Source organism: Syngnathus scovelli, chromosome 17, assembly GCF_024217435.2.
Source record: "Syngnathus scovelli strain Florida chromosome 17, RoL_Ssco_1.2, whole genome shotgun sequence".
Classification (NCBI taxonomy): domain Eukaryota; kingdom Metazoa; phylum Chordata; class Actinopteri; order Syngnathiformes; family Syngnathidae; genus Syngnathus; species Syngnathus scovelli.
Genome location: NC_090863.1, coordinates 3,195,879 through 3,217,443, shown reverse-complemented (window position 1 = coordinate 3,217,443; position 21,565 = coordinate 3,195,879). Strand labels below are relative to the sequence as shown.

At 41.5% G+C, this 21,565-nt stretch overlaps 2 protein-coding genes and 1 long non-coding RNA gene across 4 annotated transcripts; 2 read left to right on the top strand and 1 right to left on the bottom strand.

Annotated features, from left to right (window-relative positions):
• Positions 1–9,154: 9,154 nt before the first annotated feature.
• On the top strand, positions 9,155–13,239 carry LOC125984452 (uncharacterized). The gene is made up of 2 exons (XR_007486970.2): positions 9,155–9,353; positions 12,452–13,239. It is a non-coding gene; the product is annotated as an uncharacterized lncRNA (long non-coding RNA).
• Positions 9,802–16,068, bottom strand: LOC125984451 (myeloid-associated differentiation marker homolog). Of its 2 annotated transcripts, none has more exons than XM_049746305.1 (2): positions 15,905–16,068; positions 9,802–12,067 (listed from the first exon to the last, which is right to left on the bottom strand). In XM_049746305.1, the coding sequence occupies exon 2, from the start codon at positions 12,018–12,020 to the stop codon at positions 11,139–11,141; it is 882 nt and encodes a 293-aa protein (XP_049602262.1). In that variant the 5' UTR covers positions 12,021–12,067; positions 15,905–16,068; the 3' UTR covers positions 9,802–11,138. The 2 variants fall into 2 exon arrangements, with proteins under 2 accessions (XP_049602262.1, XP_049602263.1); XM_049746306.1 differs by lacking the exon at positions 15,905–16,068 and adding an exon at positions 13,907–13,931.
• A 1,823-nt stretch (positions 16,069–17,891) lies between these two features.
• Positions 17,892–21,466, top strand: pex19 (peroxisomal biogenesis factor 19). Its single transcript, XM_049746304.1, has 8 exons — positions 17,892–18,046; positions 18,289–18,368; positions 18,438–18,600; positions 18,676–18,761; positions 18,956–19,135; positions 19,203–19,361; positions 19,434–19,478; positions 19,760–21,466. The coding sequence occupies exons 1-8, from the start codon at positions 17,983–17,985 to the stop codon at positions 19,847–19,849; spliced, it is 867 nt and encodes a 288-aa protein (XP_049602261.1). The 5' UTR covers positions 17,892–17,982; the 3' UTR covers positions 19,850–21,466.
• The last annotated feature ends 99 nt before the right edge of the window (positions 21,467–21,565 follow it).

The window sequence follows — 21,565 nt, the reverse complement described above, 5'->3', positions numbered from 1 at the left end:
GCTACTCAGTAGAGTGCAGACCTCAACCGAGGATCAACAATCACAAATACTAAAGTGGTTCTCAAACTTTTACAATAAGTACCACCTCTGAAAATGCTTGGCTCTCTCATTGCCAACATTAAAATACAGTAGCATAGGAGACACAAGTGTTTACCGAAAAAAAATGAGGAAGAGTTTCCTTTTAACCCCAAATGCATGTTTAATATTATTGGAAGCCACAGTTAGATTTTTTTCTATTCATCATCCATCCCAATTTCAATCATTTTTTTTAATCTTTAGAATTTCATTAGAGGGAGCTTACATACATACAAGTATGTAGCCGTATCACTGCTTTATTCGTAAATCTTTTTTGACTGTAAAAAAAGGCATATGGACCAATACTGTTCCTTCCACTAGCAGAGGAATGTCAGTAGCTTTGAAAACGTGCAATATGATATTCTGCCTTGGAGAGGCGCTAAGTGCAACCTTGCACACGACGACAAATTTCCTTCATGTGGTCATCTGCTTAAAAGTAGGTCCGAAGTCAGGACACAATATTCTATGCAACACAATATTTTCAGTTTGCGCATTCCAAACATGTAAGCTATCTTTGTAGCATCATGGATGTAGCGTGTAGCACTTAATGCACATGAATGAGCCTTTTCCACATTGTAGCTGCTCTGGCAGTCCACTCCTCCCCACACACAATTCAATAATTGATGTGTTTCTTTAAAGTAAAACCTTTCAGAGCTTCAAGTCTCCTATACATATTTTAAGCTTTTGTTTTTACTTCTATTTTGTACTTTGCATTAGTCGAGCAGCTGCTTGGCCACTGTGCAGATTTCAACTGTGGACCGAATGGGCCAATCATTTTGTATTTAGAAAGTTTATTTAGAAGGTCTAGGTATTTTAATGAATTAAAAAGTAATATTATTTGTCTTTTATATATGCAAACAAGCTTATTTATCTTTCCCTTAACAAATTGTGAAATCAATTGAAAGACAAATCATTTGTGTTAAGTATATTTTGCTGCTCTTTTTTTTGTATTGTGGTCATGCAGTATATGAATTCATTTGAAGACAAGATTATAATATCAGAAAAGTGAAGGACACATGCACGCACGCACGCACGCACACACACACACAAACACACAAGAATTCTCTGTTCTGAGTGAATGGCAGTGCCATTGAATTCATTTGCACATTTTTAGCTGAGGGTTGATGCATCATTCAGGGCTATTTTTCCCTGCTGTCACAGTTTTACACCCAGTCTCATCATTATTTCATACGGGGCTATTTATTATGCTACTGTGATGCATACACACGAACATACACATACACACATCAAATTTCTTGGAAAAAAAAATCAATGCACACTTACTATCAAGTAGGCATGTATTTATAATCAGTTGTGCTCTCGTTTATGCATGGCTGCTGGTCAGTGTGTGGAAGGATTAAAGGAAAAACTGACTTGACAATCCATTCGTGATGGTAAACAGCAGACACTCTCACAGATTCATATCACAATTTATTGACAAAAATAATTTAAAAAAACACTCATGGGAAATGGTTTTATTGTTGTCACTTTCTGGTAAACGTGTAGCAACTCTGTTAACCAACCCTGTTTTGGTTATTTAAAATCTAACAACATGGTCTATCATTTTAAAAATAATTAATTGAAAGAAACACTTGCAATTAAATGAATGACTGTAAATATATTTCATACAGCTACAAAGAATTTCCAAAGACTTTCCAAAGCGTTTTTATTATTAAAGCAGGATACAAAACATTGATGTAATGATAAGACGAAAACTAATTGCCAAGCACTCGAGGCAAATTCAATCAGGCAAAAAAATGAAATGGGAATGTCATGGCTTGGGCTTGCATGGCTGCTTCTGGAAGAGATTCACCGCTCTTTATTAATGATGCACCTGAAGTCTACAAAGCCATTTTGTCTAGTGAATTCAAGAAAAATAAAACGATCCAAAGTGATCAGAAGAAGCTTAATCATGCAATGAGACAATGAGCCAAAAGTTTTTTCTTCACATAAGTTTTGAGGTAAGCACAAGGCTAGCTCATTTATAGAGCGCCTCAAAATATTCAAAGTGCTGCAAATCTAATTGGTACATCAAATGAATCCTTCATTCAAATCTGGGTATCAGTTGGAAATGGATGTTTGCACGCACGTGTGTGTGTGTTTGCGCGCGCGTGTGTGTGATAGAGAGAGAGAGACCGAAAGAAAGAAGAGACAGCATTGCTGACAGCCTGTCAGTTTGTGTTGAGTCCAGTGTGACAATAAACTGTACACTGTTTTGACAAGTTGCTCCACACACACGCATGCGCATTCACTTACACTATTTGAAGTCACTTAGATTTCCTCAAGACTCTAATCCTTGACCTCAATAACAGCGTTATGGCGATTTAAGTGTTTCTTTGGTTACAAATAATCCACGTGGTAGGTCAACGACAGTCATTTCTTGAAGCAATGTTGGCTTCTATTGTGACAGAATTGTTCTGAATTGTTGAAGACACGTATAAAGTTGCCAAAACCAGACGCAGTGGAAATTGTTTATTCTTTTATTATTATTATCATTATCATTAACTGTGGATTGTAATTTTAAATCCAGCAACTGAAATCATAGACAATCCCCATTTTTAAACGTTGAGACCATTTCCACAATCTAAAATGATGTAACGCAAAAGTTTGATGGCTATTGTCAGAAGCCTGAGCATTGCTATCGTTTGCAAGGCAGATTTGATTTCTGATTGTCAGGAATGAGTTGAGCCAGGGCGACCAAATGCAGCTTGAACCAGGATTTATTGCAGGGAAAAGGAGTTGGAAGGGAGGCAGGTGGGGAACGAACGACACAGACGGGAGGAAGACTCACGGCCAGCAAAACAGACAGACTGACCGACATGAAGTCCCCTTGGACAAGATTAAAATTCTGACCGTGAGCCTTCAGACAGACCGAGGGAAAACCAGATGACACGAACAGGAACACTGGGCACGAACAGGAATGGACACAACAGTAGACACCGACAGGGAGAAACACACGGGCAGGGCTTAAATACACAGGGTAACAATAGGAAGCAGGTGACAGACATTATGGTAACGAAAGGGGTGTGGCCGAGCAAAGTGCAGGCCGAGCGTGCTGTGGCACGGGCGTGACAGTACCCCTCCCACAAGGGACGGCTCCCGACGTCCCAAAAAAGAAAAAGTCCAAGACTGTCCAACAAGAGCCGGGAGGAAATGGGGAGGTGGCCGCATGTCACACACCGCCGAAGGCCGACTGGGTGACGGCCGCTGGATCCACGCCGCCGGAACTGGTGGCGGCCGCAGCATCCGCGCCGTCGGGATTGGATCGGGGGGCGGCCGTGCGTCATGCGCCGTTGAAGCCGACGGGATGACGGCCGCTGGATCCGCGCCGCCGGAACTGGTGGCGGCCGCAGCATCCGCGCCGTCGGGTCTGTTTTGGGGGGGGGCAACCGTGCATCTTGCGTCGCTTGAACTCATCTCCTTGGCGACCATGGAACAGTTGCGGGAGCCGGCAAAGGGTTGGTCCAAGCGCTGGTCGCTGTGATGGTCGGTGTCTTCTGTCAGGAATGAGTTGAGCCAGGGCGACCAAATGCAGCTTGAACCAGGATTTATTGCAGGGAAAAGGAGTTGGAAGGGAGGCAGGTGGGGAACGAACGACACAGACGGGAGGAAGACTCACGGCCAGCAAAACAGACAGACTGACCGACATGAAGTCCCCTTGGACAAGATTAAAATTCTGACCGTGAGCCTTCAGACAGACCGAGGGAAAACCAGATGACACGAACAGGAACACTGGGCACGAACAGGAATGGACACAACAGTAGACACCGACAGGGAGAAACACACGGGCAGGGCTTAAATACACAGGGTAACAATAGGAAGCAGGTGACAGACATTATGGTAACGAAAGGGGTGTGGCCGAGCAAAGTGCAGGCCGAGCGTGCTGTGGCACGGGCGTGACACTGATCCAACTTTCATAATGGGTTTGATTCGATTGTTTTAACTCGGCTGTGTACTTGGGAGATGGCACAGCATTTGCTGAGCCGGAGTAATCTTCCAAACTGACACTCGGCATGCATTAGCGCTTGAAGTAGGAAGCCTGACTGCAATAAAAAGCGACTACATTTCTAGAGATTGGGACTGCAGTGCTTATGGCCACTTCCTGCCTGATTGGAATTGTGCAGCTCCACGCTTACAAATGACAAATATATATTTATATTTGTAAATGTAAGCGCTAGAAAATACACCAAACGTAAAGCATGAAAGGACTATAAATGAGAATTCCAATGATTCACGTTAACCCAAAGTTAGATAGAGATGACAGTTAACTTTCATCTAAATGGAGCGTGGGAGGGAGTCAAGTTGCTGTAACAGCGTCAGTAATTCCAAAGTGCAAGCAGTGCTGCAGAAGACGAACACTAAAAGGTTTGTATTATTTAGTAGTGTCTTCTGCTACAAAACTACGAACCCGTTTCTTCCAATTCTACCTGTGAAAAAATCCAGCAGAATATCAAAATAAAGAAAACTATGACCACAGTTAGACTCACTCATCACTTACATCATCAAGAAAGAGAAGTATGAAAAAAAGAAAGGATTCGCTTCATGATGGGTCCAAACTACTTTCTAGTCCATATAGTGCGGCATTATATATTAGAGTTATTTTGAAGAAATAAGACGGCCATTGTGACAAGGCTAATATATAATCATATACATTAACTATGGAAAGCTTAAAACCGCATGATACATGAGCCTTTAATAATCTTTGTTCCAATACTTTTGCTCACTTAAGAAGTGGGTTGGGTTCAAACAGAAGGTAAGTTAACACATCTAATAGGTGCATAAAATAAAAGCTGGACTTCTGAACTTTTGTCGCATATTCATCTTTTGATATGAAACCCAAATACAAAAAAAAAAAAAAAATCTACCTTGCAGTACTCCGAATATTAGTTTGGGGAAAAGGTCTGTGTGTAAAGTGACCATTTGTCTTTCCAGCTGGATTTCTATTAACATCTGTTTTGCGCTTGTTTGTTTATGTGGTGAAATATTGGCACCAACACAAAGATAAAAAATAGGCCATGATGACTTAAAACAGACAGAGTGAGGAAGTGAGAAACCGAAAGACAGACAGACACAGAGAAAAGAGACAGACAGAGTTCAAATGAGAAGAAATGGAGCGCAGCACATCAATCATTAGGATGATTATGATGGCAGTTGGCATGGCAACAACGTCCCATCCCCCCCCCTGCTCCTCTACTCTCCTATCGTTCACCGTTTTTCTTTCTCAAATCAGTTCAAATGCCCTTAAATGCCATGGTAGGTACGGGAAAAAAAAATCATTTCTGAGAGTGTAGATTAGTAGGAGGAACAAAGAAACCAGGACAACAATAAAGCACATAGCAGTATAATAGTACAAACAAAAGCATTGCTCATTTCATTATGTTAATTTTAAATGCCAGATGTTGGAGGTTCTCTAAATCGGATCTGTATTGTGATCATCCTAACCAGTCTATTTGAGGAATTGATCAATCAGCTGTAGGAGTTTATGACTCTAACAAGCTTGCAGTTCTCTCACTGCTGCTAAAACTACAGTGTTATTTTTATTTTTTTCTGCTGCTAACAGATGGTGAAAGGATTGCGAATGAGAACGACATAAGAAGCAGCAGCAGATGTAACATGAGAGAAGGAGCAAGAGGCTTCTTTCTGTTTTTATGATTTCCACTTGACATTTGGAGCCAGCTGCAAAAATTTGCAATTGAACCTCAACAGCGTTAGTCACTTCTAACTCTGATAGATATATATGGTGTTTAAATTTACTCCTCAAAATATCAATGGGACCTTGAACAGTCAAATACAATCTGTAATGATGATCTTTGTTCTGATTTATAGTTTATTGTACCCACAAAAGTTGCAAATCAGGTAATCAGAAAAGTAAATAATTCACTTTTTCAAGATAACAATAACAACACTGGTGCTGAATTTGGCCGGGCTGGCGGATGGATGGATGGATGGATGGATGGATGGACGGACGGACGGACGGACGGACGGACGGACGGACGGACGGACGGACGGACGGACGGACGGACGGACCTCATCAAATGAACAAATTACACAAGTCAGAAATCAGCATTGGAATTGAATGGAAAATGATCCTGCACTGTACCTGCAAATGACTGATGACTGGCATTTGCATTTATCAGATAGAAGCTCAATTTGGATGTTGGGTGGTGTTATTAGTCACAAGCAGCTGCAGCCTGAATGATGGAGCATGCAAAGCAGGTGGGAGGCCGCTGAGTTAAACCCAAATGTTCTATGTGCAGCAGACTGAAGCACCAAATAATAAAATATCTTTATGGATGACATTTAGCTAAGTTCAGGGTGATGTGCGGAACTCTGGCCCGCTTTCTCTTCCTGTCTCTATCTATCTGTCTGTCTCTCTGTATTTTCTGGGTCTTTGCTCTGACACAATTACACTTCAGCTCCTATCAGCTCGGTGGATGCTCCACTGCACCCCAGGAATGGATGGATGGATGCACATACATACACACACACATGTACACGCTTTTACTTGCAACTTGAATGTGTGTTTATTCATGATTGTAATTGGTGATGAGTACAGTGTACTATCAGTGCTTTTTGCTCTGCGTTAAGGTAGCAAAACCAGAAAGAGATCCAATCAAATCTTTATTATCTGAACTGGAATAATAGAAATGAGGGTGTTGCATTTCAATTCATTGTTTTAGTAATAAGATATTCTGTAAGTATACAAGGCAAGACAATATGGAGGGACAACATTTAATGACATCACCATTTTAGACTATGAACACTTTGGTATATAAAACTAACTAACTGTATTACAGTCTGTATGCATTTCAGTATTTCTGCGCTGTACAGGAGTCATTGCCAATGATATGGGTGAGTGGTCAGTCGTAATTCGACAATTCACCCATGCATTGAATCAACTATCAAATGCAGTACAAATAATTCATGTTATTGTGTAGAATTTCTAGCTGGATGACAGTGAGACAAGCTTGATAACAATTTGCTCCTCAAGGGGCAGTGTTGAGTCACTGCTGATGCCTTATGATACATTGCACCTTCATTTATAGCTTCGTCGTTAATCCATCATGCTAACAAAAAGAAGCCGTAATTAGTTACAATACACAATATTCTTTTGTGGATCTCCTTCACAGCTTTATCATGAAGTCAAAATTCTGCCACTACTGCTAAAGGCCTGCAAGCCCAGCCACCCACCCTCCTCGTGTTTAATGACAGGCTGCATTTAATTACTTCCCCACATCTCCATCTTTCTCTTTTCGTCTTTCTTTCTTTCTTTCTTCCTATACGCAACGCATAAAGTTTCAAAAGCGGGTTAGTGGCAAACAGAAAGCCTGCAGTATAACAAGTTAACAAGAAACATAAAACTTGACGTGTTAATGCCACATGTGCAAATGAATTGATTACAGCCTCAAAAAGGGATCAATAAACACAGGCTAGCCATAACCTTAAGTCAAGCATGCGCGTCTATAAGAGAGCTGTGTATTTATAATATATATATATATATATATATATATATATATATATATATATATATATATATATATATATATATATATATATATATTTGGGTGTTTTACCCTAAGCCTACCCTTCAGTTGTGCAGTGTAATTTACTTGCATGGTTAATAGAACCTGATAGCAGTAACTATGCATTTGCAAAGACATGGCTAGAAGACAAAGAAGGCAATTATTATTTATTCATAGCACAAGCAAAACATCCATCCATCCATCCATTTTCTGAACCGCTTAGTCCCCACGGGGGTCGCGGGCGTGCTGGAGCTTATCGCAGCCGTTATCGGGCAGTAGGCGGGGGACACCCTGAACTGGTTGCCAGCCAATCGCAGGGCACACAGAGACAGACAACCAATCGCACTCACACTCACACCTAGGGACAATTTGGAGTCTTCAATCGGCCTACCAAGCATGTTTTTGGAATGTGGGAGGAAACCGGAGTGCCCGGAGAAAACCCACGCGGGCCCGGGGAGAACATGCAAACTCCACACAGGGAGGGCCGGAGGTGGAATCGAACCCGCACCCTCCTAACTGTGAGGCGGTCGTGCTACCCAGTGCGCCACCGAGCGCGTACAAGCAAAACATGATTAGAGAATAAAAAGAAATAATGATGGATGGTGAAACATGTTTTCTGCTGACTTTGGACACCAGAAAGAAAAGCTACCTGCTGTATCGATCAGCAGTTAATTACATTGGTACAATGTCAATGTGTTTTTCTGGAGCTGACAGTCAAGTGTTTTTCTATAGCATATATTTAGTTGATGTATTCTGTCTTGCAGTTGCAAGGTTGCTTAGCTATTCTGACAGAGTATTTCAGTTCCTAGTTTGACAGAAAAATGCTTGCTGAAGATGGCAGTCTTCCAAAATCAAGGCAAGAATATTTTCTTCATTGTGGTTATGGGTCCTCTTTTTTTTTTTTTTTCTCCCCACAGCAGAGCTTAGAGTTGTTAAAGCTTTTCTTTCACGTCATCACAGAGCTCTCTACTGGCCATCAAGAGATACTGTCACTTTCTGCAAAAACCATCCATTCATTTTCTCTACTGCTTATCCTGTTGTCCAGGGTCGCTTGGGGCTGGAGTTCCCAACAGACTCCCATATGTGCTTTCCTCATATATATTTTGTTCAGGAGTTTGTCAGAGTGATTAAAGGAGATGTACCAAGATGTAAGTTGCAGTGTTTCCTTTGAACAGCAGGTAGCAGCATAATGTATGTCTTTTCTTTTCAAATAACAGATTTTGTTGTGCACATGATCACTACTAAGTGTCAGAAACTATTCTTTCAAAATAATTGTTCTATATGCTTGTGTCTAACCTATGCAAAGTTATCAATATTAGCTCATCAAATAGATGCTATAGAAAATGATGAGGGAAAAGATAAGTGTAGTTTAGGAAGTTTTTTAAGTACAAATGAAATAAGCCAACCACCATTTCCATGAGGGCAACAATTCATACACTACACATGCACCTCATCAAACACAAACATCTCTCCATCTCTCACCTTGAGCTCATTGTTGAACTTATTTGCAATTGAGCATGAGCTTGTTCCTCACTATTTCTACCTTGTGGTTTTGCAGAAGCCATCAACACATGGCCCCGCCCCCTCGTCTCACTGCCAGCTGAAACCTCTGTGACGTCACCGGGCACTTGCTGATGGAAAGCCATCATCACTGTGACTGGACGTTTACTTTGCGGAGCAAAAAAGTTCTAATTCTCGCTCGGAGAACATGACGACTGGAACAAACCAAGCATCTGGTGGCTTCTGGAACACGTGGTAAGTCAACACCTTTCAAAAACCACCAAATTTAGATTTCACACTGACACACATGGAAAAAAAAATCCTCAAGCTGCTCTCTTCATACTCATCCTAGTCCATCACAATTTGTTGAAAACAACACAATTTGTCTGACAGTAGGCCTTTATTGCTACTCATTTCTGTCAAATAACATCATTTAATAGTGAAGGGGTGCTTTCATGAGCAAATAGTTACTATTTCATAGAAATTCTGACAATAATTTTGGCTACATTCTCATAAGAACAGCTCCCTTTTCTACTTGAAATAGTTGTTGGTAAACCTACTAAAATCCCAGGAGAGCAGGCACTTTTATTTTCCTACTTAAGTCTCATCGGGACATGCGAGGGTGTGTTACATTTTGTAGGAAATGCTACTAAATTCCAGAGAATGTGCCCTTTGCTATTTAATAGTAAATAAGGAAAGAATGTGTTTTTTTATGTTTTTATTGAAATTAAAAAAATGTTACATTTTCGCTGCAAAACACAAAATGGCAGAATACAAAAGTATTATTTCAAAATAAGTACAACAGCCTTCAAAAAATCAACAGAGCCCTTGACCATGTGTGACAAATAGCCTTTAAGTGCGTGAGATATGCTGTGCACATACAGTGTACATATGTCTATTTTCTTTTAAATCCACATCCATATATTTTAACGTGCAAGTATGTGCACCCTGTACAATAGAAATGAATAAACATCAAGTCGCTCGTTCATTTTAGGTGATGCGGCTGCTTCAAGTAACACAAACCATTTTGGAATTTTCAGCTGGTTAATGACGTTCACAAGGTGAAAGAAAAAGAATAACAATACACTACAATGTTTTCCATGCGCATCCTCGCCAGCTTTTGCCAATGTGGATCAGCGGAATAACGAGACTTCATTACTAATACTTGCTTCACACTCTTGTGAGTACTTCAACAAACGGACACAAAGCGCAGATGTAGTAAACATAGCAAAATAGCAGAATTTGGCAGACCCGAGGATTCTTCAATGACAATACGCTGAAACCTGATCATTTTAGTATCAACTTAAGTGTATTATAATATTAATATTCTGGCGGTCTTAAATGTTGCCACATACTACATTTTGTCCCAACTAATAATACACAGTTATCATGGCATATACGTAAACTCTGACTTCCCCCCCCCCTCCCCCCATTTCCCGTTCATGACAATTTCTCCTCATTGCCATGGTAACCTTCTGTAGCGACACCCCCCACCCCACCCCCAAAAATGATATCGTATTTACTGGAACTGAATTGAATTTACAGCACCGTTGTTGCTTTGACAAGACTAGATTTGCTGAGCGGGAATATTTTCACCAAAAATTTGGTTGAACCAGTTTCCTTCCTTATTCATTTTTACCATTTCTAGTCAGACAAACCACAAAAACATCAGAGACAAAAAGAAACCCAATTGGAGAGTGCGGACGTCAAATTAGATTTGTTGACATTTTCATGAAAATGGAGTTTCAACTCAATTTGTAAAATGTTTGGTGGTGAAAATGGCTTATACTACTGCAACTAAGTCACATAGTAGAAGTGAAACTCATCTTCATTTGTGTCTGTAGGAGCGCAATCTGTGGCTGCAACCGATTTTTGGTGTTTCCATTCATTTGGATGATTTCCAATATATTCATTCAATTCAACTCATAAGGCCAGTTGCCTATTTTTCATGAAATTTTCATTTGAATTCAGAATTTTGGATGATTCCACTTTTGAAGCCAATTGGGAGTCGAGTTGAGATTTGGAGGAGCCGCCGCAGCCTCAAGCGCTGACGAAGACCAAGCGGGCAGAGTAGATGAGGTCGGCCAGGTAGAGCACAAAGTTGACGGCGGTGAGCACGGCCACCGCCATCAGCTTGTCCCACGTACACAGCCCGGCCGTGGAGCCGCAGTTGGACGGCCGCTGCTTGTTGCCGCCCTGCTTGGGGCTAAAGTTGAAGATGGGCCAGATGATGGCGGCCGACAGGTAGAGCACCACGGCCAGCAGGGCGTAGCCAGACAAGAAGCGGGCGAAGGGGAAGGGCAGGCAGCCGGTGCACTCACCCACGCACAGCAGGATGATGGCGGCGGACAAGATGAAGCAAATGCAGTAGACGGACATACAGTACTTGAGCGCGTCGTGGCGGTCGTACACCACCGGATCGCTGACAAACACGAAGATGATGCACGCCACGAAGGTCTCGCACACCTTGAGCAGACCCGGCGCCGTGGCCATGTAGCCGGCCACCTCGCCCGGCCTGGCCTTGCTGATGCTCACCTCGGTCATGTAGGCGATGGTGGCCAAGCAGGAGAAGACGGTGGACACGATGCGGAAGTCGCGTACCCGGCTGGGCCCCATGTCGCCTTTCAGGTAGTACAGAGGGAAGATGATGGACGCCGACAAGCACAGCAGGGCGGCGTAGCAGGCAAACGTGATGGGGAAGTTCTTCCAGGAGACGGGCGATCTGGTCTGTAGGCCAAACAGCTCCACCATGAGCACCAGCAGGGTGCCGGCGAAGCTGAAGGCCCAGCAGAAGATGCACCAGTCGCCCGTGCCGTGGTACAGACGCCCGCCATGGACCGCCACGGAGAAGGCCACGCAGGTGAAGACCAGGGCCGCCAGGCGTGTCCACAAGAGGGGGGTAGACTTCAGGACAATGGCCATTTTGATGTTTGGTTGTCTTGCTTGGGGGAAGACCGGCAGATGCAAATCTGAAGAAAGTACACAGGAATGATTCAAGCTCATGCATGTCACTTTCAAATACAGTTACAAACCGAAAATGGAGATTCACTGTTATTTTTATTTCTTTTTTTTCAGTTCAGTTCAGTTGACTCAAACCGGAAGGCACCACTGTTCTTTTGCCACTAATGTACTATATTGGTAAAAGGATGTAATAGCCCAACTGGGCCACATGAGAGTGATGGCTTAACATAAAAACTTTGCACCACAGCACAAAAAAAAAAAAAAAACGCACACGCACACAAGGGTATTATTGTGTCTCCAGCACAAATAATGACTCCTCTGTGGTAGAAGCATTTCCATCTGCTTGAATAATCTGCTGAGAACTGGCTTCCCCCTTTACCGCTCCATTCCAGCCTGACTTTTACGGCTGCAGTCTGCAAGTCATTCCTGCTGCTCTAAGACTTGGCCTGCCTGCCTCGCTCCAACATTCCATCCATGTTCGAATCCACGGTAGGCGAGGCGTGGGGAAGCGCACTGTGTGCCGACCACTGTTATCGGTGAGGGCCGACTCGTCCCACTTTACTTGATGCATTTGATTCACTGCTCAGCTTTTGGTTCAAGGCTTTGGGGTTTCCAACTTCACTCAACGCTGGAGCACAACTGGAGCCCAAGTAGACATAACACACTTGTGCAGGGCTGATAAAAGACTTATGCGACTAATGGAAGGCTGTAGTCATTGACCGTGTTCACATTGACATGGCAGCTGGTGTATTTCTAATGTTCCCCACTTCACTCGGCAAAAACAAAATGCAATTACAACTCTATTTATTCACGCCATTCATCAGAAAGCAATATTTAGGCATGAAGTTTTCTACTTTTGTCACCAATCTGGACGGCTGTTATTTCCACAACAGTGGCTAACGGATATCACGGCTAACAGCTAGCAGGTGTCTAGCTCACACAGTCAAAGATAACATAATGGTGCAAGAAAAGAAGCCTGGTTTGGCTGAAAAGTTGCCAAGGTTCGCCCAGCGTCAGTAGTAAAAAATCCCAAATTGCAGATGCCTGCCACGCCCAACAACTTTGGGGGATTGGCCTCTTCCCGCTACTCCACCCGACAATGTCGTAAATCAGACAGCGGCCAGCTGCTTGCCTTTAGATTTATTGTCAATGAGATCCACTTAAAAAGAATTCACTTCTCCTGAACCATGTCATCCTTTCCAAGGGTGCCTGATGTGTTTACTGCAAGGCAGCTATGTTTATTTTGCCATAGGAGACGCACATTCTAATGCTTTTAATGGGGTGCCGTTTTGGAGCATTTAATCCTTTCTTTGGTGATTTCGGCTTTCATGGTCTTCCATGCAATTTTCTGGGCCTTTTCATGTTTCATTGGTATTTATGAGTATGATTATTTAGATGTTGATATGACACTTTGGAAATGTATATTCTAATCTACCAGCCTACTGGAAAAGGCTATATCTTATGAGGCATAAAAAAAGAAAAGGCAAAAAATAACATTTGGACCACACGGAATGAACGGGCATTCATCACCCGCTTGACTTTACGCGGCGCTAGCCTTGTACCCCCAGAGATGCCTATAAACAGACCTTGTTGACATTAGCTGCCATTAACAGCAGAGCAGGTATGAAGGCAAAGGAGGTGAGGAAAGAAGGGTGGAGTTGACGAGATGGGCAGGATTGGAAGGGAGGAACCTGGGGAAGCCCTGAGATCGGGCCACTTCAATGACACACACACACATTGGAAGGCCAGTGATGGAATGGAATAGCAGAAGAGTGAGTCACCGTGGGGCCCCTTTCACCGCCCACATTATTCCATGTGTAAAAAAAAAAAAAAAAATTCCAACTTACTGATGTGTTCCAGATGGCAGTCTGGCTCCCCAACTTTTTTTTGTTCCTTACTTTCTCCAATATCTGTCTTTCCCTTCCCTTGGTGGTGTTCCTTCCCTCCCTTCCCTTCCCTTTTCCCGCCCTATGGAAGCTTTAGGAGCATTTACACATCATGTAGAAGCGCTTCCAAATATCTTCCAGGGTAGAGGGGAGGGAGACTGCTTTTCCACTGTACCGCATGGAAAACACAAAAGGAAAACACATACACACAGTGGTGGTGACCAGGGTTGGGACTTCTCGAGGGGGGTGTAACTTCCCCAAAATGGACAAGGGCTGAAAATAGTGCTCGGGATGAGGACGGCAAAACAGGACGTGGCCCACCCGCCCCGCCACTACTGACTGACGCCGTCATGAGTTCAGTTGCCACGGCGACACGCGGCTAACCTGATTTCATCCCTTAATTCACTTACGCACCAACGCCAAGATGAGGACCAAGCTGAATGTGCACTTGGGAGACCACACGAAATAAATCCTTCAGCGGGATAAAGCCCACTTTGTTTTGGGGTTTTTTTTTCTGAGGGAAATTTGTGGTGAGACTTAAATAAGCGTCCAAAAGTCTTCTTTTTTTTTTAGACATAAACAACGAGGAAAAGAATTGTCTCACTGTTGTATAGTAAAACGGGTTAGTGTGCTTAAGATATGTACAAGTTTAATTTGTTCTTTGACCACACATCTACTGTATCTCAAATCATCGTTCCCCATTGAAATGAATGGAAATGCAAATAATCTGTTCCAAATCTCCCAAGAAACACCAATTTTTTTGGGGTTTTACATTTGTTCATAATGAAAATGACACGCCATTATTGTGCTTTGTAAAATGCTCACTAGGAAAATGCAAGCACAAATCACAACGGTCTCAATGTTTTGTCCCATTTTGGGCTTCTTCTGTGGGGTTTGTTGGCAGTTGACAAGCCATTTGAACTAATATTGTTCTTCCACTGCAATGAAAGCAATGCGAATTAGTGGTGGCCAAATGCTGTAAAGTTTGCTGCTGTCATCTAGCTGTGGGGATCTCGAAACAAGAGGCCAAAGAATGACTCATCTTGGAAACTTTGTATGTTAAGACACTTTTATCTCGAGGCACGACTGTATCTAAATATTAATAAACACTTTAAATAAGGAAAAGTAGAGGCCCCTCATTTTGTGTATTAAATAATTATTTCATTCCTTGAGACGTTATAGCCATCAAAACAGTCAGCAGCAGCTTTCTAATTGTTTCGGATTTTTCGTTTAGATGTTTTTCTTTGTAAGGTGTTACTAAGCTATTTTGTACTCTCATTTTTATTTTATTTTGCTCATGTTTTTATTTTAAATGTTAATATTAATTACAATAACTTGGTGAGACAGATCCTGGCGGTGAGTGCTTAGTATTAAGTTAGGTTTATATGGGAAGGGGTTAAGGTTAGTTATGGGAGTGGGTAACAATGTTTTTTTGGGGGGGAAGCTATAGCTTGTTGTTCTCCCAAAAATCTAGTCTATTTACAAAGCGTGGTTCGGGTGAGCCACGCTTTTGTGACCCTTTCTGAGGTTCATTCATTAAGACCAGTGTAGTAGAGGTGGGTGTGCTGCCTGCCGCGCCCTGCAACCACCACACACACACACACACACACACACACATACACACACACACACACACTTCCCTACATATTTTAACTATAAATCACAAGTGTAAACATCCACAAAAGACCATCTTTTCCTGATTTTCTCCAACGTGTAAGCAAAGATGAAAAAAACAAAAGTAGCCACTTTCCTCTCAAATTTCTCACAGCACATTTGGACTCACATGTAAATACAAATTTTGATAGTATTTCCCTCCAATATTAGCACTCTTTCATTATGAAAGAAAAACATCCAAAGTAGCTATGACTTCTTTTTTCTTGATCAACTTTCATCCTCTCAGACTCAACACGCATAGTTTAGAGAAAAACAAGATACTACAAGATGCAACAAGTTCTTTACCTGGTGTGCTCGCTCGCTCGCTCGCTCGGCTGCAGCGTCTCACACAAACATCCAGAAGTGGAAAGTCTTTCTCTCACTCACACACACACACACACACACACCCACAGAAGGGGGAGCAAAAGAAAGCGAGCTCCCTCCCCGCCCCAACCTCCAAATTAGGCATTGAATGTCCTCGTACCGTTAGTCACATCTGTACACGTCACACATCCACGCTACTCCTCGTCAACATCCTTCTCCTCCTCCTCCTCTCTGGTCACCCCGGGGATGGTGCAACACACACACAGACACACACACACACACACACACACACACACACAGAATGTGGTGCAAAGGTTCACTACGTGTGCTACTTTTGGAACAGTACTGGCCCTTTTCTTTTTTTTTTACTTCTTGTAAATCCATGACGACGAAGCACTCACTGGACTTTTCATTAGGTATAGCCACACTATTTCATCCAAGGGTGGGCCAACATTTGTGCTCAAGGCTGGCCCAGTTTTTAGTTTTACTTGGCCCAAGTCAGTCATAGATAAGGTAAAAAAATATTATGTAAAAAGTGTTTCACTTTAAAAAACCTTTTGTAAATGTTTATTGAATATAGTTAATTGAAAATATCAGTTAAAGGGTTAAAATTGATAAATATTTGTATACCATATCACTTTCTTCAACTCGAGAACTCAAGAAGCATTAATGAAGAACGTTTGAAAATGAAAAAACACAAAAGGGATGAAACAAGTTACATAAGTTGAAAGAAATCCCACATACAAGCAAGCAGCTGTTGACTTCCCTCATTGCATTCCAAGTTGCAGATGTAATGGGCAATCAAAAAATGTCACATGTTGTATCACATGGCTATAAAGATAAGGATAAACCACCAATAATTGGTTTTGGGTGTTAGAAAAAAATATTCAAAACTAAAAAATTCACCAATAGGTGAATTGATAGATAACAAAATGACAATTTGCAGGGGTCCAATGTACTATGAAATAAATTTTACCTAACTATATATGTAATATAGTACTTAAACTTCAATGTATTTTCCTGTTTGCGTTGAGTTGGTTTTTGTGGAAGATTCCAAGTAATATTGCCTTTGACACAAAGCAGAAGTTGACCCCAAAAAGTTGCAAAAAGTAGATTTCCATGGCAGGAAAAAATGTTGTAACATGATCCTCTAGCACAGCAGTGATAACTCACTTGGCTTGCATTTATTGCTCGTATGAACAGCCCACAGATTGTTGATCAACTTGTCGACGGCCCCTCTAACAATGGTTTTTATTGTGTGAAATTCAGCGTTGTTATTTAAAATAAGGAGAACGATTTTGAGAGGGAGAAAAATAGTCAACCATGCAGATTCCTCCAGAATAGATTCACTTGGCTTTAATTGAGTTATGCTGTTGTTAAGCTTGTCTGTGGTTCCATTTTCTTGATCAACAATTGCTAAATTCTTGCTAGAATACCTTAAAATACTCAAATACCAAGTCATTTCTTTCAGTACATGTGGCATGATTTTCTTTAAAATTGCCTTTTAAATTCAATATATTGTTACATATATGTATGTTGTGCTCTTTAGTTAACTTTAGATTAAATGTTTCATTATTTATTTTAAAGGTTTATTTCTGAGATTGTATTAACAATAATTTAAACTGCACTGCTTCATTTGAGTTTAATTGTACTCATTATATTCAAATTTTTAGTTTCTGTTCTACTGTATTATATTGTATTTAACTGTATTGTAATATGTTTTGTATTTGCTATAGTTGTATTTTTATGGTATTTAATTTACATCTTAATTATTTATTTCCGTATTTTATTTGATTGTGTTATTTGTATCATATTATACAGTGTTTCCATTGTAATATGTTTTTCCATTGTTACTTTATTTCATTTCATTTCATTCGGAATTCGCCCAGTTTTTAAACAATGCATTTCTCTCTGTTTGCCACAAGAGTGCGCTCAACTTGTTTTTGAAAGTACGGATGGACAGACGTCAAACTGGGGCGACGCTTGTTTCTGTGACGTCATTTTATGCGACTCACCACCGCAGCAGCATTCCGTCTGTCATCACGTCCACTGACTCCGTCATGGCATCCGGAGCTGCAGAGTCGCACTGCGACCACGACGCTGAACTGGACGAGTTGCTGGACAGTACGGTTCTGATTAAATTGTTAAACAATACATGACTCAAAAACCGTCATTTTAGGATCTTTATGCTGTTCCTGTCGTGGAACATTGCAGTTATTAGTTCGTCGGTTTTCTCCGGTGGAGTTGCCAACACATTAAAGTGATCCCTTGGAGCCAACACATTACTTGCAAATGCAATTAAAAGTGTAGTCATGTACTTTGTAAGGGAATTACCTGAAGTGTTAAGGCTTCTGTTTGGTTTTTAGGTGCACTGGATGACTTTGACAAGCAGCCTGCGCCTCCTGAACCTAAAGCTCCTTCCTCCTCAACCCATGGAGCAGACAAGGTTGGTTGACATCACAAGTTTGCGCTTTTTTGTCATGAAAAACAACAAGCACATTTCTTGGCCCCATAGCCACCACTGCTGGAGGATTGCAAGCTCTTCGAGACACTCTTTGAGGGTGACATGGCGTCCCAGGCCCAGCAAGAGTGGGAGAAAGCCATGAAGGAATTGGCTCAGGAGGAGCCCGACCTGCTCCAGCACTTTCAGAAACTCTCGGAGGCCGCCGGCAAAGTTGGCGAGTTTGGATGTTTTCTTTGACCGACTATTGTTTTGGACCCTCCTGGTTTAACAGTGTATTTGTCATACACAGGAACTGACACGGCTTCCCAGCAAGAATTCACCTCCTGCCTCAAAGATACTCTCCGTGGCCTTGCCAAGAATACCGATAACTTGCAGGTGGACTTTGCCATTGCTTTTACTCATAACTGAGTGTCACTATGCGCAAGCGGAAAGGACTAGTCGTTTATTTGTTGGGGGCAGTGAAAGTTGGAATTCCAGTAGATGAACATTAGCTTCCATGGCAGAATGATTTAGTTGTCATACAAATGTATAAGTGGTTCCACCATGTCCACACATTTGTATTCTCGCAGTCTTCAGGCCTGGCTGGAGATGATTTGGTCAAAGCCCTGGAAGGCTTGGGATTGGACGAGGGCGGCGAAGGGGCTGGCGCGGGGGACGACGCCAACGTTCTTCCCATCATGCAATCCATCATGCAGAATCTCCTCTCTAAGGAGGTTCTCTACCCGTCCCTCAAGGAGATCACCGCTAAGGTTTGTCAGCATATTCAACACACGACCGCTGTTCATTTGATGAAATGACAAACCCGCTGGTCCTCAGTATCCAGAGTGGTTGGAGGCCAACAAATCCAGTCTGAGCCCAGAGGACGCCCAACGCTACGAGCAGCAGGCCAAGGTTATGGGAGAAATCTGTCAGCACTTTGAGAAGGAGGAAAATGGTGACAAGGTCTTTGAAGGCATCATGGACCTCATGCAGAAGGTAAAGAGGACTCAGGTCAAAGTACTCCTTTGGGTTCTATTATTGTCCTTATTTCACTTTGTTCTGATACAGCTGCAGGACCTTGGACAACCACCCAAAGAGCTTGCAGGAGATGTAGTAAGTTCAACATTTCAGTCATTTTGTAATTTTCAAAATTGTCATTGAGAAGAAGGAAGAAAGAAGCGTTATAAATGTAGTTCAGTTTGCCCCTAAAGCTTGACTTGGATCATTTTTTTTAAATGTTATTTGGCAAAAAAAAAAAGTGTAGTGTAAATGCTCGCATTTAACATTTTTAACCTTTTTTAATCTCTAACCCTAACCCACATTTTAATGTTGCGCGTGGTTTCCACTAATCTGATTGTTTTTGTTTATTTTGTGTGTTCTTCTGCCCTCACCAGCCTCCTGGCTTTAACTTTGACCTGGACTCTCTCACCCTCCCCGGGGGCCTTGGTGGAGCCGGGGCGGCTGAGCAATGCTCCATTATGTGAGGAGGCGGCAGCTTGAACCCAGTTGCGGAGAGGACCACACCCACCAGGAGTTGAGTGGCGGCATTGTGACGCTCTCCCTCACGTCCCAAATGTGGAAGAGGTTGCAAAATCCGTCAGCGGCTCAAACATGTAAACATCTCTATTTGTTTTTGTTTTTTTCACCCAGATCTTTAATTTTTACCTGCATTCCCTTTTCCAGGAAGGTGGTATTGCACCCTCTCTGGTGTATCTTTAACCCACCTGTTATGTCAATTTGACATTAATTCCGAAAGTAACACTAAAAAAAAAAAATCCTATTCAATACAATGAAGTCCATTACTAATCGTCTTAGTCAACATTTACTGCATTATTTGTGGCAAATCACATTTCAACAAGGATCATTCACTCTATTGTCAAACATTTTTAATTCAGTACAAACATTTACTGTCCATGATTATTATACATAAACCAGCATTTTATACCATAATACTACTTTTAATAATTTTTCAGAACTTTATAGCTGTAATTTTAAGATTACTGTTCAATAAAATTTCACTGTGGTCGATTTGACCTACAATGTAAAACGAGAGTTATACTACAACAAAAATGGGTATAAATATGAGGTACATTTATCGCAGATCTAATGTACTTGCACTATAGTAGGTTTGTTAAACTACTTACAGGAGGGTTATTGTAACTAAAAGAAAAAGGGAATTTAAAATGGACAGTAATTCAAATAAATTTAGGGGTCATTATGAACGGCAATTGAAAACTAAATTGAGAAAAAAAAATATAAAAAGTAAGAAAATTCTAAAAATGACTAATCTTGTGTTTTGGGACTCAATTTTACCCACAGTATAACAGAGTTAAAGTACCGGCAACTCAAAAAGTTATAACAAATTTAAAAAAAATCTCAAACTGGGATGAAAATGATTTTTACAGGTCAGTTTGGCCTGCAGTTGAACAAGAGGCACAAAAAGGGTGCAATTTATTGAACGAATCCAGATATGGATGGATCAGTTTGACCAGCAATATAACAGGATGATTAAAACGGGTCAATTTGACTTCTCCACACAAAGAGAAGGATTGACTGGGATCAGTGCGGTCTCATCATGTATTACAGAAACACAAAAACACTCGACTGTTATGTTGAAAATTACCTACAAATATATATATAATTGTTTTGTCGCTGTAATGTTTTCCACAGTCATCCCGGTATTAATCAGAAGTGATTGATTTGATAATGATTATGTTGTAAGGTTACCTAGCTGAAGTGCTTCCCTAGAGTTTTGGTGTGGTTTTATTGCGAAGATTGATGTTTGCATGAGTGGAGGGGGGGTTTACAAGCTCCCACTTCAAAGATGCATTTACAAAAGGCCAAAGCACTTTGTGTGTATAAAACAAAGATGTTTCCCCGTGTGCAACTCTGGAATTGGGTCTAGAAAGCACAGGACAACCCGCCGCTGTGTACGATTGAGGCAGTGAGCAATGCATAGAGAAATTTGTGTCAAAGTGCTTCTTTCATCATGCCATCCGTTTACAGCGGAACGATATAGCTGCTCCTATGTGTTGTCCTTTTTGTAAATACACTATACTTAATAAAAGAAAGATATCAACAAGAAAGATATCAACAAGATATACTTGGGTTGTGTGTATTGTGTATTAATCCCTTTATAGATGGCTTGTCACTAAAATTCTGGGTTTATTATAGTAATACACTGTTTTAAAAATATATTG

What these genes read in the sequence shown, in the direction of transcription:
- LOC125984451 (XM_049746305.1), bottom strand. Translation starts at nt 12,020, where the DNA reads ATGGCCATTGTCCTGAAGTCTACCCCCCTCTTGTGGACACGCCTGGCG.
- pex19 (XM_049746304.1), top strand. Translation starts at nt 17,983, where the DNA reads ATGGCATCCGGAGCTGCAGAGTCGCACTGCGACCACGACGCTGAACTG. An exon ending in CAACCCATGGAGCAGACAAG is followed by an intron (nt 18,369 to 18,437) that starts GTTGGTTGACAT and finishes TTGGCCCCATAG; the next exon opens with CCACCACTGCTGGAGGATTG. An exon ending in AGAATACCGATAACTTGCAG is followed by an intron (nt 18,762 to 18,955) that starts GTGGACTTTGCC and finishes GTATTCTCGCAG; the next exon opens with TCTTCAGGCCTGGCTGGAGA.